Raw genomic sequence first — 19,664 nt, 5'->3', positions numbered from 1 at the left:
AGACAAGACAACACAGCAGCCAGTTAGAGACCCATTCAGAAACGGGTCTCATGGTCGCCAGGCAACACATTTCCTGTAGGCGGAGACGACACATCTGTGGTTTCCCCGCACCAAGCTTCTACTACAGTGAATGGAAAAGTGACTGATGTTAGTCTGCCTCAAACGTTACTCTTTTATAATAATAATAATAAAACTTTATATAAACTTTGTATAGCACCTTTCATGACATGAAATGCAGCTCAAAGTGCTTTACAGAACAATGGAGAATAAAAGAAAAGCAAGGCAACGACATTAAAAAACAAGCAGTAATGCGATACAGTGAGGACATGAATAACAAAAATAAATAAAAGATCAATTAAAAGCAATGTTGTAGAAGTGGGTCTTGAGCTGAGCTTTAAAAATGTCTACAGAGGCTTTTACCTGCTTTTTACTGACACTAACATTACAAAGATGCTCCAGAACATCGGGATGAACCTGTGTAGTTTATGGCTGCTCCAACAGTAGTGGCAACATAAAAAACCCTCCAAAAAAACAGAATGTCAAAATATCTACCGCGGTGGCTGAGACCAGAGCCATATAGTAATGGTTGAGACAAAGCAGTGAACGGTCCTGAAAGATACATAACGTCAGTCTCACCCAATACCCAATCTTTCTGTTTTAGGAACACAAGGCTGCTCATACTAAGCATTAAAGTATGAGGTATAAAGTACAGCGAACCTTGGGGTTACCATCCGGCCACCGTAATGATTATAGTATATTTAACTGTGTTATCTTTGTTCCTGTTACTGTATTTATTGTTTCTTTATTGTTGCTCGCCTTGTCGTCGTCACCTGTCCCTGTTCCGTTTTTTTACAGTGTTTTTTTTGGCGGCTCATTTTGATTTTAGTTTTAGTCATAGTCTCTTGAATAGCTTTCATTTAGTTTTAGTCACATTTTAGTCACCTGGAATGTCTGGGTGTTAGTCTACTTGTAGTCGACTAAACATCATAAGATTTTAGTCGACTAAATCTACAGTTGATTTAGTCAAGCCAAAATGTATTTTGGCGGGCCTTGATGCCGTCATGATGACTGTTTTCACAATAGCCGATCTACAAGCCCTCAACGCGTCGCAGCGCAACGCATTGTGAGCTTGTAGATCTGCTATTTTCAGCATGCAACTAATTGTAAAATGACTTATAGTGGATCTCTTGTCCACTAGTCCCTTCCTAACATTTCAGTCTGTTTTTATTTGTTGACGAAATTGTCAATAAATTTAGTCTTCACACAGTAGGATCTGATCTGGGTTCAGTCTGTAAAGGTACCTTGATGTTGGAGCTGTGGACCTCACACAGTAGGATCTGATCTGGGTTCAGGCTGCAGAGTTCACTCAGCTGCTTCTTCATGCCGGTGTACTTCTCGTCCATGTTGAGCCTCAGGCCGTAGCGTACCGGGGTGGAGCCGTCCAGTTTAATGACTGTCAAAAAGCACACCCAATAAAATAATAATACAATGAAGATAATTAACCCATTTTGACCTGAGATCAGATTAAAAAAAATGTCTTCTACATCATCCGGTCATCCTGACTGTTTTCTGAAAAAGCTATGTTTCTATGTCAGTCGTTCTTCGATTTTTCAAATATAGCAGACCTACAAGCTCATAGCGCGCCACCGAGTGGCGCGCTACGAGCTTGTAGATCTGCTATTTTTTCAATAGCTAAAGCATAACATAATGCTAACACCAAAAGGGGTTCCCGCCCCAAAATGGGTTAAGCTAAGCAGTGTTGTTTTTGGCAGCAAATTTCTATTTATTTTTTAGTTTTAGTCATAGTCTCTTGAATAGTTTTCATTTACTTTCAGTCACATTTTAGCCACCTGGAATTGCTTTAGTGTTATAGTCTAGTTTTAGTCGACTAAATGTCATAATATTTTGTCTACTAAATCTGCAGTTGATTTAGTCGACTAAAATGTATTTTGGCGGGCGTAATGACTGGTTTTACACTTTCTGAAAATTGCCAGCTTGTAGATCTGCCCTTTTCAGCACGCAAACCAAGTGTAAAATGACTTCTACTGGATCTCTTGTCCACTAGTCCCTTCCTAACATTTTAGTCTAGCTTTTACTTGTTGATGAAAGTGTCAATACATTGAGTCTCATAGTTTTAGTCATCGTAGCTTAGTTTTCATTTAGTTTTCGTCAGTGAAACAAGGTAGTCGACGGACATATTTTTCGTCTTAAAGGCTCATTCATATTCTGGGTTTTCGGGTGGTGAGGTGACCGCACCGCTCCGGTGGTGAGGTGACGACCGGAGCTGAAATAACGTTGAGCGGTGGTGAGTAAAAAACAGAGAGAAGGGCTGAGGGGTGGTGGTTTGCTCTTCACGTCATGCCGTCATGTTGTAGTTCGGTGGTGGTCACCTCACCCACCGAAAATCCAGACTATGAATGAGCCTTTAGTGGACGGAAGTCAAACAGTGTGTCCTCACCGGTGATCTCCAGGTGCATGGAGCTGTCCATGGGCAGGGGCAGGGAGAGGAAGTTGAAGGGGTCGAAGCGGGCGCTGATGTGCCCACACGTCTTACACTTCACCTGGGACTTCAGCTGTCCATGGAACAGGTCCACCACGATGGAGCGGTTCCGACGCAGGTGGTTCTCCCAGGCCTTTTGGAAAAGCATAAACAGAAATGCTCAACCCATTTCAGGCCCGACGTCGAACATTTTCGAAAATGTCTTCTAAGTCCTGACAGTTTTTGTGCCACATTTTCACGATTCTTTCAAAAATAGCAGATCTACAAGCTCTTAGTGCGCCACTCGGTGGCGCGCTATGAGCTTGTAGATCTGCTAGTAACATGATGCTAACACCAAAAGGGGTTCCCACCAAAATGGGTTAAAAAACGCCAAAAGAAATCCTGGTCTCTAAACTACCTCCCCCTGGCCAGGAATAACTGGTAGGATTAACGTGTTCCTTCCACGCACTATACGTCCGGCCGGGGAAACTCTCCCCTGGCTGTCAGGTGAAAAGAAGCAGCTTGGACTCCTCACGCATAGAAGGAAGCATGAGGTCAGTCCGACAACTAGTCAACTAGTAAAAATGACTAGAAGTGAATGCCCTACTTACTATAAACGCAACACGAGATCACACAACACTGGTAACGGTATTCGGTATCGGCTAACACAGAAATGGTGGCACCGGGAACGAAAAACGTTTATCGGGGACATCCCTAATTTTATCACGACGGTACGACATGCCCCGTGGCCCCTGTGTGGTGCGTGGTACGACATGCCCCGTGGCCCCTGTGTGGTGCGTGGTACGACATGCCCCGTGGCCCCTGTGTGGTGCGTGGTACGACATGCCCCGTGGCCCCTGTGTGGTGCGTGGTACGACATGCCCCGTGGCCCCTGTGTGGTGCGTGGTACGACATGCCCCGTGGCCCCTGTGTGGTGCGTGGTACGACATGCCCCGTGGCCCCTGTGTGGCGTGCTGACCTCAGAGGCGACCTCCCAGTCCGGCCGTCCGTCGCTGTCCTTCAGCTCCACGTAGGGCTTGTCGTGGACGCGGTTCAGGTCCTCGTGCAGCCCGTCCAGGAGGAAGGCCAGCAGCTCCTGGGAGTCCTGCTGCTGGAAGCCGTTGAAGCGCGGGGCGTACTTGGCTATCGTCCACTAGACAGAGAGAGAGAGAGTAACAGGAATGGAGGAAGTCACACACACAAAAAAACTATGAGGAATATTCCCCTTTTTCTGTTCTGGGGGGGGGGGGGGGGGGACTACGACGACGACATTAGCTAAACAAAATAGGTGATCTACAAGCTCACAACGTGTCACATTGTACACACATTTTACATAACCCGTGTTCCACGCTATTTAATCCATGTTTCGGTGCTGCTTATTACGCTAAACCCGCTATTCGTGTTTAATTCGCCGTTTTTTAATAATTAAAAAGAAAGAGCGGATTCGATGTGGACCTGGTGACGAGGCTGTCGCATTACAACGACGAAATCTGGGATGCTAAAGGCTTCTGGGAAAATTAGTCCAATGCAAGTGAACGGGGGGTTTGACTGGACTACAACAGGCTGTGCAGGCTGTTAGGGTTTTGCATCACAATGGCGGCATGTTTTTCTCTTCAACAACAAACCATGGGACTATTTTCCGCCGGATTTCCGTCGATCAAAGCTGCAAATACTTTGGTGTTATGCTCCAAAGGTAATAGATGGCAGCCTAGGTAGGATGGCTATATTAATCTAAGGCCCCGGAAGTGTTAAAGGACAACTTTAGTTTTTTTCAACCAAGGTTCATGTTTTAGGTTGTCACAACACGTCACGATGGGAGACATTCTAGATCAGATATTAAGTCTTTTGCCTACATTGTCATGCCCACAATAGAAACAGCATGTTAAAATTGGCCACGAGCCCACCCACCCTCAGTTTGAGCGGAGCTACATTTTTCTGGGTCCCGTTCCACAGCTCCAGCACCAGGTCACCGTAACACTTGGCCATGTGACCTCGCATCCCGATGGGGTTGGTTCTGGAAGGGGTCAGAACACACAATACAGAGTTAGAGCAGGGTGGTGGTCCAGTCAACTCTCACCAGTTAATGTCTTGCAGAGAAACAGCGAGTTGAGAAAGCAGGCTTGAAAGGTTCACTTCTGTGGTCTCTAACATTTATACACCTACGTAGCTACATGTTTAAGCATTTATTTCATATTTACATGTCGATTTCAGCTCCGACACTTATTCCAGACATGCTCTAGTATGTGAAGAGTCTGCCTGTGCTGATAACTCATTTTGGAGGGAATTTGCGCGATGGCAGGCTCTCAGTCTCAGTCAAATCAGGCCACATGGACCAAATGTACAGATTGAGAACCACTGAGTTAAGAGGTTCTTATAGGTTCTTCACAACATCAATACTGCTACTATAACTACTAATGTTTAACATATATAACACTTTTCCAAGCGTTGTTAGTTACCTGTTGAGCTCGTACAAATGTCTCCCTGAGATGAAGTAGTCGGTGAGAGGCTTGGTGTTGCTCACACACTGGATACTGGAGTTCATGAAGCAGGTGTTGCCCAGGTTGCTAAGGCCCGTGGCTCCTTTCTCTGTGGGGACTGGACGAGAGAAGGGAGGATACCATGACAACCACGTACCATAATAATAATAACAACAATAACATATGATAACAGCATCCTAAGGTTAGCAAGGAATATCACCTCTAATACTAAGCATGTGTTGTATGGAGAATATAGGTTGCTACCTTCAGGAAGGAGATATGGTGTACCAGCATACAATAAGGTCAGACTAAAGAGGACCTTTGTCTACCAGTCGACCTTGAGACTTAATCAGGAGATGTAGTAGCCACAGGATAATCTAAGCGGTGGATATTGCTCATGTCTTTGACTTTATGTATGTAAATTGTCTTGTTCTTTGTGTTTGTATATGTTCTGCATACTTGGCTGCTGTGTCGCAAGACAAATTTCAGTGTGAACTGACAATAAAGTACTATATCATATCATATCATATCAATAATAATCATGGCCATCGTGTGACAAGTGTCACACACAATTGTGACCAGTGCCAGTATTTTCACCCACAAGTCGGCAGAGTTGATATACAGTTATAGTTGAAAATACAATTTATTTCTTTTTTTGGGTGGTTTTCGTTTTTTAGCCACATTATTAACACAGTTGGAATGTTAAAGAATGTTTTTATTCCATAAGAAAGTCGTTTTAGTGTCATTAAGTCGTTGTAATTGCTTAAATAAGTCACTATGTCTAATGTTTTAACCATTGGGTTAAGCAATGCTAAAATCAGCTTTCCTTTCAAAGTATGCAAATTCCGCAAAAAATCCGCCTGTTTGTACACAATCGTTTTTGAAGATAATACTAGTCTTTTACCTAACTGGCCAACAGAAATAGCAGAGAAAGAAGTATTAACAGTGTAAAAAGTGTGTTTATTTTCGGCCTTTCTGTGCTGCACACGGAACTGCCTCTCGCATGAGCGGACCGCATTAAAAGGCACAACTTTTACATCTTTACAGATCTACTATAATCTGTAGCATGCTTCCTCTCCAACCCTTCATGGGGGGGTTTGAGTCAGAGCTTACCTTTGTGTCGGTCCATCTTACTGCTGTTGGCGATGAAGGACATCTCCTCCGGCCAGCTCATGTCTTTGTTCCTGACTGTGGAGAAGAAGAACGTGGACATTATTTCCTCTGTGAACTTTCACTTCCACCATCACTATATATTTTTGTTTGTTTGTTTGCCCTAAGCGGTTATCGTCAATTCCCCCCCATTTTTGTACAACCCCCAACAACACCCGCCCATTGGTGTGTGTAGATATTACCAACATGCCTACCTATGGTATGCAGTCACACCAGTTAGGATTTTTCACCAGGAAGAGTTTAATAATCATCTCTACCTGCTTCCCCCAAACCTGCTTATGGATTATATCCTCACTATAGTGCTCACTAGCAGTGACCTGGGTTCACTGCTAGTTTGGCACCCAGAGCTGTGTATACCAGTTGTAAGAGCCATTTGAGCCACCATATTTCTTTCCATGATTCCTGTCAATTTACCAATCTATGTTGCCATGGTTACAGGGAGGGAGGGTATTTAACCCTGGCCCTAATTAGTCTCAGGTGTTACCAGTGGCAGAGGTAAACCAGTTTTTGACTGTGTTCATGAGGGCTGATGATCTGTAGCCAATCCTGTGCGTTTGATGGTTTATATTATGTTTATTTTGTATGACAAAGTATAGGACTTTAAGCAGCTAATAAATATAGTTTAATTTCTACTCAACGGACATTTTTGGACATCAGTTATTTGATCACACGTCTGAACTTCCTCGGCAACCAGTATCACCCAAGTATAGGGTCTTGGGCGTTACACCAGTGTTGTTTTTGGCAGCACATTTTGATTCTGAAAAGTATCTTGAATAGTTTTCATTTATTTTTGTCACATTTTAGACATTTTACACCTGGAATGCTTTAGTTAGTCTAGTTTTAGTCGACTGTCTAAATATCATACGATTTCAGTCTAACTAAAATGTGTTTTGGCGGGCCTTGTTGCCGCCGTAATGACTTACACTTGCTGAAAGTAGCCGATCTACAAGCTCACAACACGTCTCGCTACTACGCGCTGTGAGCTTGTAGATCGGCTACTTTCAGCATGCAACCGAGTGTCAAATTATTTATACTAGATCTCTTGTCCCATCCTAACATTTTAGTCTAGTTTTTATTTGTTGATGGAATTGTCTTATAGTATAGTATAGTATAGTCTTAGTTTTATAGTCATCATAGCTTAGTTTCCATTTAGTTGAGTTTATCAGTGAAAAAAAGCAGTCGACGAACATGCTTCGTCTTAGTTTTAGTCGTCGAAATCAACAGTGCGTGTACGTACCAGGGGGGCAGTCAGACAGATATTTTGTGAAGCTACTAAGGAAATCGGGATTTCCTGAAAGTTCATATAATGGCCTGTTGCGGTGCTGTCATTGGGCCCAAAAAAAACCCATATCTCCATAGAGGTCCATGTATTTGGGCCCAACTTAACCTAGACTGTATTAAACATGGTCATGAATACTTTCTGCTTCCAGTCACTAGTTTAAAGTCTCATTTCTAATGTCATAATATTCTTTTTGGAAAATTATGGTCCCATTTATAAAAGAAATGACCATAAAGTCGCGTATGTTCTGAGGGGAGTGGCTACCGTTACATTCTATGATCGGGATTCCCCTCCCACTCGAAAAAAACAAACGGAGAAGAAGGGGGGAAGTCCCGCCTCGTTGTCTGGGCCAGCCAATGGGCCAGCTGGGCCCAAACGGATCTAGAAAGATGGCGATGTACAATTCAAGGACTGACAGGCTTCATTTTACGTTCATGTTAGACCCGGGGAACGCTTTGTCCATATTTTTTACAGTCTATGGTTATATTTTACAGTCTATGGTACGTACCCTCAATAACTAAATGCTGCTCATCCTGGATCTTCAGACTCTCCAGGGTGTGGTCTTCATCGTCCAGGAGGGTGAGGTAGTTCTGGAGACCACAAAAAAATTAAGAAATTGTTTCAAGAACTGTGGGGATCTGAATATCTATTTTGCCGAGTCACCCAAACATTGTTTTGTAACATATCGAGTAAAATATTAAAACAGTTGACATGTTTGTGTGGGGACAAACACAACTAAAATCAAAACAAAAATGTATTAACAACAAAATGAACAAAGCCTTTGGCAAAGTGTTGTATCCTACATACAGTAGTAACATAATACTTAAAAACACCCCCCCCCCCACCCCCCAAAATGGTGTTACGGCAGTGTTGTGTTGCTCATAGTCATACCTCACTGTTGTACAGCCACAGCCGCATGTCCTCCTCCTTGATGCGTAGCCTCTGGGACAGGTACAGGTGGATGTCCTTGATGGTGCCCATGCGGCTGAAACAGCCCGTGTACGCCAGCACGCGCTTCAGGGGGGCGTTGGGGGAGGGGACGTTACCTGCTGGAGAGGAGGAGGAGGAGGGAAGGGTGGGGGAGAGAGAGGGAGGGAGAGGTGGAGACAACGAGGACAGAAAGAGGACAGGGGGAGGGGGAACAACAGAGGGAAGAGTTCAGCGAATTAAATGGCCCCCGAAAAATGATTTCAAACACACACACACACACCCACCACACACACCAGTGTCTTACTATACTTAGTCGTGACTCGTGAGGATCAAAGCCCCCCCTCCCTTTTGGTGGAAAGTAACTAAGTACTTTTATTTAAGTACTGTATTAACCCTCTTGTGGCTATATTTAATAACATCTTATTGTGCATTGGGCCAGATTTGGCGACTTTTTGAATGACAATAGAAAGATGTGCGATATGACCACAATGTCACGAAATGTCTCATTTTAAAGCTGCAAGAATTATGTTTCTAGCATGTTCCATCGTTTACTTATAAGCATTTTAGTACACCTTGGTTTCACTTTTCACTGAAACCAAGGTGTACCAAGACTAAGAGGTATTTGTACTTTACTTGAGTATTTCCACTTTCTTTTACTTTTACTTCTACTCCACTACGTCTGTCACTAACATGTCTAACAGTGACTAACAGTCACTAACATGACTCTGTATGAGGGACTACCGAGGGTGAGCCAGAAAATAGCAGCCAGGAGAATGAGACTAGCAGGACACTGCCAAAGGCATCAAGAACTGCCAGCCAGCAAACTGGTGCTCTGGGAACCAACACACGGGCATCGATCACGAGGACGCCCCGCGCTAACATACGTGGATGTACTCAAGAGCGATGCAGGAGCACAAAGTACCAACAAGCTGGCCAGATGTATGGAGAACCGGGATGACTGGAAACGACGATGGAGGGCTCGTCTGAGGACGACCTAGAGAGACGTCTCAGAGCCAACATTTGTACTTTTACTCCACTACAATGATTTGAAAGCTTTAGTGTACTAGATATTTTGGAGATTTTAAAATTTGATTAGAAAACATATTATTAACCACTTCCAAACCCTAAACATTTCGGCCATTTGAAAATAGCCGATCTACAAGCTCTTGCGACGCATTGTGAGCTTGTAGATCTGCTATTTTCAATATATTTTGTACACATTTTGTAATATAGTAAGACCGGTACTGTCGGTACATACATACATACATACATACATACAGGCTGATCATCAGGACTTAAAGGGCCACTTCACCTCTTTTGCAACCAGATCTTATTTTCATGATGTTTGGGAGACAAGAAACACTTTCTTGGGGTTTTGAATGTGGGTAACGTGTATTTTTTAGATAGTGTCCATGGCTCCATGATGTCATGGACACTGGGCTTACTTATTTCCTGGACTACATGTTGTCTCAGTAAGACAGCTCTCCCCCCTATCCACAAGGAGGAGCAGTGGACCAAAGCATTATGGGAATTGCAGTCCAGGAAGGAAGTGAGCCCAGTGTCCATGATGACATCATGGAGCCCACGGCCTCTTTGAAATACTAAAGTATCTAAAAACACAAATCACCCACGTAAGAAAACAACAACCCAGGAACGTGTTTATTGTCTCCCAAACATCATTAAAAATAAGATCTGGTTGCAAAAAGGGGCGAAGTGGCCCTTTAATGCATTTAAACCCCGATTCCTGTTCTGAATTAATTCCTGTAATTAATTATGTCTTATATACCAATCTGGATAGGAAGACAAACAGAAGACAAATCATCTGACATGCTGTTCTTCCAATTCCACGGTGGATGCTGTGCATTGCACTGTGAAGAATTTGCTGGTGTGTGTGTGTGTGTGTGTGTGTGTGTGTGTGTGTGTGTGTGTGTTTGTGTGTGTGTGTGTGTGTGTGTGTGTGTGTGTGTGAGAGATCTATTCTACAGTATGGTAATCTGGCCTGTTTCCATGTCAGATGCACACATTTTCAGGCTCACACAAACGCACACAAACGCGCGCACACACACACACACACACACACACACACACACACACACACACACACACACACACGAAGGACCACTGACCTCAGACTCAGTGTGTGTTGAGGATTAGTTATAAGGAAGCAGCAAGAAAGAGCCTATATGCGTGAATCAACGAAAGACTTGATTTGATGAATTAAACAAATTAGTGCACACCCGTACAGTACACGCAGATTGGATCCAACTGGAATCAATCCATATTAGTCCAGTTAATCAATTATGAAACAAATTTTGCAATTCATTATTGATTTTCGACATGAGAGCCAAAAAAACGAGCGATTATATTGGTTGGTTATGAATTGTTAAAATTAAACACTTGTGCTTTTCTATGGGCACAGCCTTGTGATTATTGTTGTGACATGTTCATGAGCAGGACTTCTGATCTGAAACTTTTTCATGTCAAGAACCTGAACCCCCTACTGTAAATTGACACTAATTAGCATGCGGATCGCCATTTGAAAATAATATGCCAGGGACCCCTGGTAGATTTTTATGGTTCTAGCAGTGATTCTCAACCTGTTAAATTTCAAGGACCCCCCAGTTTGACATGCATTAGTCTACGGACAGACCCCCATTTAATGGTATTTCTATCTCTGGGACCCCCAATTTATATTAAAAATGCAATGTTAATTTAAAAGAGAATTCCATGCTAGAAGGCTGTCTTACCTTTATTTGTCAATAGTATCCCAAGCGGCACACTTTACTACTTATTTCGATGGAATTAGCGAATTAGCACAAAAAGAAAATAGTTAGTTAGTCGACTAGTAAACTAGGCAACTAGTCAACTAGTAAAAACGACTAGAAGTGAATGCCCTAGTAGTCCCTATGCTCACCCACCCACCAGTACCTGTAGTAGAGGTGAAAGCCCTAGTAGTCCCTATGCTCACCCACCCACCAGTACCTGTCATATTCGCTGTCATTGTTCACCGTTGTGATTTTTTTTACAACAAGGTCTGTGCGAATAGAAAAACTTTGTGCACTGAGCCAATCTGAGGAGCTTTTATAGGGCCGATTCATACTCCTATTTTTTTTACCGCTGTCTCGGCGCTGTAGTGCCGCAAATGATTTTGGCTCGTCAGAGATTTTCAGTAGCACCGAAGAGACGACTTTAGGACGGTACCCGCCCCCCCTCCCCACCTCCCGAACCTCAAATGACGTCACATTGTAGGCTCTACAGAGCCGAATGACGTCACATTGTAGGCTCTACAGAGCCAAATGACGTCACATTGTAGGCTCTACAGAGCCAAATGACGTCACATTGTAGGCTCTACAGAGCCAAATGACGTCACATTGTAGGCTCTACAGAGCCAAATGACGTCACATTGTAGGCTCTACAGAACCAAATGACGTCACATTGTAGGCTCTACAGCGCCGAACCGACTTTTATCCGGCTCTAAAATAGGAGTATGAATCGGCCCCTTAGTGATCAGCAGCAGCCAATGGGGCCAATGGTTCATTCCACATGCCCCCCCCACTCCCTCCCAGATCACTGTCTCTCTCTAAAGCCAAATTCCAATACCCCAAATCTCGGCCACTCGCTCACTCACACTCGCTCACTCCAGCACGGTGGTGTTACGGTGAAATTGGTGGCCTGCTGAAATAATGTGAAAATCTTGCAGACATCACATAATGTCAGTGTCCGAATGAAAATCGTTGCAGTTTAGTTGCATTAGCAAAGTTCAACCTATAGCGGTATTCAGGCCACATATTTAAAGACCTCCATGTAGTTGTGTGTGAAGTCCACAAGACGGTAACATATTTTTCGGCAGGTCACCAATTTCACCATGCTGTCTGTAGTGACCGAGTGGGAGTGAGCGAGTGGCTGAGATTTTGGGTATTGGAATTTGGCTTATAGGCTTGGATCAGTCCACTTCAACACGGATTAGAGAGAGAGAGAGAGAGGGGGGTGGGATTTTTATTTATTTTTAATTTATTTTTTGGGGGACGACGGCCGGCGGGGGTCTTCTTGCTGCATGGCTTACGTTACCGTACCTCCTCGCCCCATGGGGGGCTGTATGACCATGGGTGGTAAATGCATTCTCAGGCTGGCCATACCCATATTGACCCAGATGTTGGACGGGGGGGCGGAGCGCGCGGTGGAGGCGGGCTGCTGCCGCAGGAAGAGCAGGTAGCGCGGGAAGAGCTCCAGCTCCTCGCGGCCCGTCTTGCTCTGACGGATGACCTGTTGGATGGAGAGGGAGGAGGAGGGTTCATTCTGACCTGAGATCAGATTCTAAAAAATGTCTTCTACATCCTGACAGTTTTCTTCCTCATGTTTCTATGTCAGTGGTTCTCAAACACATTCATGTCAAGGACAAACTTAAAGCGCAAATAACATGCATTTTAAAAACTGCTTTTAATATTTAATATCATATTGTCTATGTCCCTCAAACTTATTTCCAATGGTTTGAACTTCAATCACCACTCTGATATAGTATGTCCTTTTCATTTCTTTCTGGACTTTGAAAGCAGTTTTAGCGGCAATACCACAATGTCCTGAGATATGCAGATTATTGACTATTTGTGTCATTATAATACGATGCTAGATAAAAACCAGGCTTGTTTCCATTCCATGCCAGCTTGGAAAATCAACAATGGTGGACATTGTAAACAAAGTGGAAATGCAAATTTGGAACTGAAGACTGAAGAGGAGGAGGAATTATACAAAGTAGGGTGACATCACGATGAGGACAAAATCAGTTGAGCTGTTCCTGAGAGCAATTTCCATTAAAGCACCTATATGATATGAAAGCCTGATTGTTCAAATTTCATTATTTGGGGGGATAGAAAACACATTATGGGAGCCCCAAAAACACAAAATAAATTGAAAATGTTTATGTTATAGGTCCCTTTAACTTAAACCATATTAAAGAGGTATCGGATTTACAATTTTATTGAATTGTTTTTGAAGATTTTGCTGAAAACGCTGCTAATACATATACATAACAAGGTCTTGCTCCTTACCGGTCGTGGCAGGCTGAGGTTGGTACCATACCAGTGGTACAGTGGTACTTACCGGTCGTGGCAGGCTGAGGTTGGTACCATACCAGTGGTACAGCGCCCTCCACACGGGCTCCGGGACCGTCTCAAAGTCTCGCCCCGGCACCAGCTGTAAGGAGCGCTTCAGCCTCCCGCCCTCCATGGTCAGAGTAGGGGCCTGAGGACGACCACAGAACCATCATGGGTATAGACAAGATACAGAGGCAGAGAGACATACCCTAACCCTAACCCTCCATGGTCAGAGTAGGGGCCTGAGGACGACCACAGAACAATTATGGGTAGAGACAAGCATACAGAGGACACAAGGCAACAACAACACATTTTACAGTCCGCATTCTCCAGTTACAGATCATACGGATAGATGGTTTCCTAATGCTGTGCACTATAGGCTGGCTGGGCCGGGCAGGGACCTCGTCATACTGGCGATAAGACAATGACGGTCCGTCTACTCTCTGGGAAGTCTCAAAATGGGAGGACCGACTCAGATTACCTACGACTTTTTGGAGATGGAAATCAACCAGACGACGGGGGCCCACTTCCCCTCATTATGCCAACATTAATAATAATAATAATAATTAATAATTCCTGTCTGGATGGGAAACACCCATGCGTAGGTGCGTTGATGCGTTCACATTATGATGGTTTTTTTTGGGGGGGAGGGCAAAATGCTATTTTTTCAGTCACGTGCCACTGCCACCTTAGAGGGTTGAGCAGAAAACTAGGCTTGACAAACTCTAGTCTAAAGTGTGCTGTGCTGATTGCAGGGTGGACACAGGTGCTCACTAATTGAGAATACAGCAGTGATAGGCTTAGGGCCGATTCATACTCCTATTTTAGAGCCGAATAAAAGTCGGTTCGGCTCTGTAGAGCCTACAATGTGACGTCATTTGAGGTTCGGGGGGGCGGGTACCGTCCTAAAGTCGGCTATTCGGTGCTACTGAAAATTTCTGACGAGCCGAAATCATTTCGGCACTACAGCGCCGAAACAGCGGTAAAATAGGAGTATGAATCGGCCCTTAAAGGTCAATTTTGCCCTCTGCCAGCCAACAGTTCTTAATTGAGGAGGTCAGCTCAGTACTTGAGTATATTTGAGCTGGCCTTTTCCACAGTTGGGTCTACTGCACTGACTTCCAAAGTGCCCGACAGCCAGAGGGGCTGCCACTGGAAAGGAGAGGGGAAATGAGGAAAAAATAAAGAAACAAATCAATTCCAATTTCAGAAGTCGGCACTATGCTAGACTATCTATACATTTGCCATCTACAGTAGACAAACCAGGCGCAATTCCGTGCACACCGTGAGGTAAGAGATTTGGGCTGGTGCAATGACCACAGACGATAAGGTGCAGTCTCTCTCCCTCTCTCTCTCTCTCTCTGTCACACACACACACACACACACACACCTACCTTCATAGGGTCGGTGACCACCAGTGACTGGTTGTCGATGGCCCCGGGCCTCTGTGCTGCGAGGTGGGGGTGCAGGTGACCGTTGGCCCCCGAGAAGCATTGGTTGTTGTTGTCCGACATGTTGTGTTGCCGGGCAAAGCAGCTGTCCGTGGCCGAGGGAGCTACCTGGGGGCTCATGGCTGGAGGGGAGCAGGCGTTACCATCACACGCACACGCGCACGCACACACGCACACGCACACGCACACGCACGCACACACACACACACACACACACACACACACACACACACACACACACACACACACACACACACACACACTTTTTTTAGAAATGGATCAACACAGTCTACAAGACACTGTTTTTTTATTTATTTTTATTAAACATCCTATGTGTAATCAAAATGAAATAATGTATATGCCAATGAAATAATAATGATGAAATGACATGTTTATATCATACCTGGGTATCATAAGGGTGACTAATTAGCCAAGCTGTACTAGATAGACCCTGACGAAGGGCCTTTTGGTCGAAACGCGTATATAGAGCACCGAAGTCTGACGTCACTTTCAGTAGAGGGCGTCAGTCCCCAGGTTCATGTATTTGTTTAGTTGCATTGAAATCGCCATAGGAGGATTTTTAGATTGCTTCATATAAGAACTGTGTTTGAAAAATAAACATGTCACCCCGGCCGCTTCACTCATATGGATATGAAGAATCAACTGACTGAGAGAAAACGCTAATGTTACTGCTGCTGAATTAGTTAGATTTTCGCTAGAAGCAGACTGTATCATATATTAGTGACTGACTGTTGCAAACGATACAGAGACACCTCCCTGACAATAACGCAGAGACAGCTTGTTTATTTTTGGACCACAACGCTTATAGTAGACGATATTAAGATCACCCCATGTTATTCTCCATAGAGAAATTACTTCCGCGAACCAGGGGAATCGTCGGGATGAGCCAGTTACGTCAGGACTTCAGTGCTCTATAGGTCCTGTTTTTTAATTGCCTCGCTCATCAATAAACTATGAATCTTTTTTTTTTCCACCAAAGACGGAGTGCCTGAGATTCCTTTTTTTTTCTTTGCAAGTCTGCAATTTACACCTTTTGGGAATCAAGCAGTAAAACTTGAAGGAAAGATTCCTTTTCAGTCTACAAGACAGTTTTGATCTCTGATTATATAGGAGTGGTACAGTATGTGTAATGTTTTTAGTTTTTTTTATGTTTTGGAGATGTTATGTCTCAAATGGCAATGCTTATGCTTCACATATAAGGCATTAACAGCCTTTGAACACATTTAGGCCTGACGTCGAAATTTTAAAAATGTCTTCAAAATCAGTTTTCTGAAAAACCTTATGTTTCTGTATCAGTGGTGCTCAATATTTCATGTCAAGGACTCCAAAAATTATATGTAATATGCCTTCGTCATCTGAATATATGTTGTTCCAGTGACCTCCCCCAGAAGCAAAGATTTGAGTTAAAAACTGAAACTCTGAAAGAATATACATACAAAGATTTGAGGCACATTTTCACGATTTTTCAAAAATAGCAGATCTACAGTCCCGCGCTACGAGCTTGTAGATCTGCTATTTTTTTCTAAACAGCTAAAGCATAACATAATGCTTTAAAAAAAAAGAAAAAAAAAAGGGGGTCCATCCCGCCCCAGAATGGGTCGTTAAAGCAACACTCTCAAACCACACACTTTTCCTGGGCTGTGTTGTGTGTGCTCCAGTTCCTGTCGATTTCATCCAATGAAAGCCAATGAAACTTGGTCAGATGACCAATGATATCCAATGAAATCAACAGGAACTGGAGCACATGCACACACAGCCCAGGAAAAGTGTGGCTAGATTGATAAAATAAACACCCACCTGTCTCTGTGGCCTCAGAAGCACTGGACACGGCATCCGGGGACCGCTCCTCGGAGGGGGGGCCGCCCAGTCCGAGGAGACCCAGCCCCCCCAGAACTCCTCCTCCTCCTCCTGGGGGGGTGGTGGTGGTGGTGGTGGCGCCCCCTAGGGGGCTCCGCAGAGAGCCCAGCATGGACGGCTGCTCCACCACAATGCCCTTGTGCTCCTGGATGACGACAGGACAGGGTTTCCCCTGTTATATTTGATACATGTGTTATTAAGCAATAAGCCACGAGAGGTCTCAGGTTATTACCGGGTATTTTACACTGGCTGGGGGGGCGTATAGGCAGACCCGAGGGTCTTCTACCCGCCCAGCCAGTGTAAAATACCCGGTAAACGTAAGCTGGGGCCTCCGAGTGGCTTATTGCTTTTTCTAAAAACGGTTACAAACAACACCAGAGCGAGAGCCACATCACTTCCTTGTTTTGCTCGGCAAGTACAGTAGCCCCAGTGATTGAAGGAGTTACGGTTATCGGTGGAATTTACACCGGTGGTCACGTGACGGTAAACCAGCCAATCAGAATCAAAAGTATTGGGAATACCCGTTTTAGAATATTTGTTTTGACGTCTCGCGTAGTAGTAGTATGCATTGGGGGGGGGGGGGGGGGGGGGGGGGAGTTTCGAAACTCCGAGAGAGTTCATTCTAAGCAGCGACGACTCTACTATGATATTATGCATCCATGTTTTATGTTAGCACTTCTCAACTTGTTTTCGTTATCTCCCAAACTGTTGGCCTTCTCTTTGAAGTAGCCAGTAAAAAAAAAGTTCCACTGTTCTTATTGTTCAGAGAGAGAGATTTTCAATGACACGTTTCGGTCAATCAATTAAGAAACACACGTCAAGTGATCAACCTTACACAATTATGATATTATTATCAAACTGCTCTAGTTTACATTTTACATGTTCATATCATTTACCTGACGCTTTTAAGAGTGAAAATGTGAAGCCCTTGCATACACAGAGCCCATTATATTCACACTAAGAAAATGAACTACGAACATTTCAACTGAAGAAACACTATGACCTTTTGGGGGCGGGACAGAGAGAGGCGCAAAGGGTCTCCTTTGTGTCTCCATAGGGAACCACTGCTGATCAAATTATTGGCTGCCTTATACTGCAGGAATGCTAGTCCCTGAGCGAGGGTATAATGGTTAGAGAGGTGCTTTTAGCGCTGCATACATACATATTTGACGTAGTCCTTCCACTGTTGCCACCAGAGCATGGAGATGAGGAACCAGTTCTGACCGGGCTGGAGCCCATGTCTGCTCTCCCTCTCCAACCAGCCCCTGTGCAAGACACAACCATGGATGGACAGACGGAGACACAAGACAGGAAAAAAGACAAAGATGGATGAGTGGGGTTAAGAAAGAACTTTCTAAAACGGGTAGACCCAATACTTGATTCCGATTGGCTGGTTACCGTCACGTGACCGGTGTAAATTCCACCGATAACCCTGCACTCCTTCAATCACTTTATATCATTCGCAGCTGATTCCAGCTGTACTGGGGAAGGGGAGCGCTTGATTGCTTTACAAACACATGCCGTGCAGACGTGTATTAAGCACCGCCCGGCTCATATGACATGTGAATGTGTGGCTCCAGGCAGCCCCGTTAAAAGACATCAAGCGCTATTCTCCCGTCACATAGCCTATACTTGCCGAGCACAACAAGGAAGTGATGTGGCTCGCTCTGGTGGCGCAAAGCGTAGCTACTTTTGTGAATTAAATAGTTTTATTAGGTTAATATTGCTATATGTTTGTAACCGTTTTAGAAAAGCAATAAGCCAATAAGCCTTAAATAGCCTGGGGTCCAGTCCACCTATATGCTTTCTATGGCATAAAGGCAGCTCCCGGCAGGATCCTGCCGGGAGAATCTAGACGCAGCTGTGCGACATGAGACTAATTAATTAGAGCGACAGAGAGAGGAGTGTGTACGTGTGTGTGTACGTGTGTGCGTCGAATTAACAAAAGGTGCAGACGATGAGAAATCAGCAGAGAGAGTGATCAACGTTTGTTTTTCTGCCTGGAAATTAAAAACGTCTGGGTTTGCCGAGGCTACGAAAGAAAGAAGTACACATCAATGTCCATCTTCTCTATATCGCTACGGGAACGTTAACGCCTGGAGAATGTTCGCCCTGGTACATACGAGGTTTTTACTCGAACTGTATGTACGTCTACACAAAATGTAACAATAAAAGCACGACCGTCCTGGAAACTAGTTCATGACATTATCCCTTAACCCATTCTGGGCGGTAACCCCTTTTGGTGTAAGCACTATGTTATGCTTTAGCTATTGAAAAATAGCAGATCTACAAGCTCATAGCGCGCCACCGAGTGGCGCGCTACGAGCTTGTAGGTCTGCTATTTTTGAAAAATCGAAGAACGACTGACGTAGAAGACATTTTTAGAATCTGATATTTGATATTTGAATCTGATCTCATAGGTCAGAATGAAAACTGTCAGGATGTAGAAGACATTTTTAGAATCTGATCTCAGGTCAGTACAACTAAAAGGTGTCACAGAGACCCCCGTACCTTATTATCTGCCCCTCCTCCTCAGGGGTCGCCGGCCTTAACCCCAGGACTATATGGCAAACCTGGACATTGGACGAGACAAGGACAACGTTTCAAATCAATACATTAACATGATGATGATACATGAGCAGATACAAAAGATATTGGGATATGAGGTGCCTATGAAGTGTGATGTTTTGCATTTAGGAAACTTGATGGGGGGTAAGATTCGAGGAGAGGATAGATATTTGGTAAACATTTTACTGGCGGCAGCAAAGAAAGCTATCACAGAAAAAAAATGGGGACAGATGGAAACTACAACACAGGGACAATGTGGAGGACTTGATTCAGGAGATACATTTCATGGAGAAACTGACACACCGTCTGAGGCTACAGGAAGAAAAATTGGAGGACAAATGG

General features: G+C 44.2%; 1 protein-coding gene across 1 annotated transcript in view; it reads right to left on the bottom strand.

Moving 5' to 3' along the window:
* usp32 (ubiquitin specific peptidase 32) overlaps positions 1-19,664 on the bottom strand; it is an 84,088-nt gene that overhangs the window by 14,050 nt on the left and 50,374 nt on the right. The window contains 14 exon segments of the mRNA XM_080771549.1: positions 1,302-1,453; positions 2,459-2,633; positions 3,459-3,632; positions 4,388-4,493; positions 4,936-5,074; positions 6,070-6,144; positions 7,914-7,995; positions 8,297-8,454; positions 12,409-12,598; positions 13,433-13,573; positions 14,820-14,998; positions 16,695-16,926; positions 17,917-18,019; positions 19,266-19,327. Of these exon segments, the coding sequence (XP_080627675.1) occupies positions 1,302-1,453; positions 2,459-2,633; positions 3,459-3,632; positions 4,388-4,493; positions 4,936-5,074; positions 6,070-6,144; positions 7,914-7,995; positions 8,297-8,454; positions 12,409-12,598; positions 13,433-13,573; positions 14,820-14,998; positions 16,695-16,926; positions 17,917-18,019; positions 19,266-19,327 (1,968 nt within the window).

This window comes from Protomyctophum bolini, assembly GCF_963924005.1.
Source record: "Protomyctophum bolini genome assembly, chromosome: 9".
In the NCBI taxonomy this organism is placed as follows: domain Eukaryota; kingdom Metazoa; phylum Chordata; class Actinopteri; order Myctophiformes; family Myctophidae; genus Protomyctophum; species Protomyctophum bolini.
Note: the sequence above shows the minus strand (reverse complement) of the source record. Positions and strands in the feature narration are given on the sequence as shown.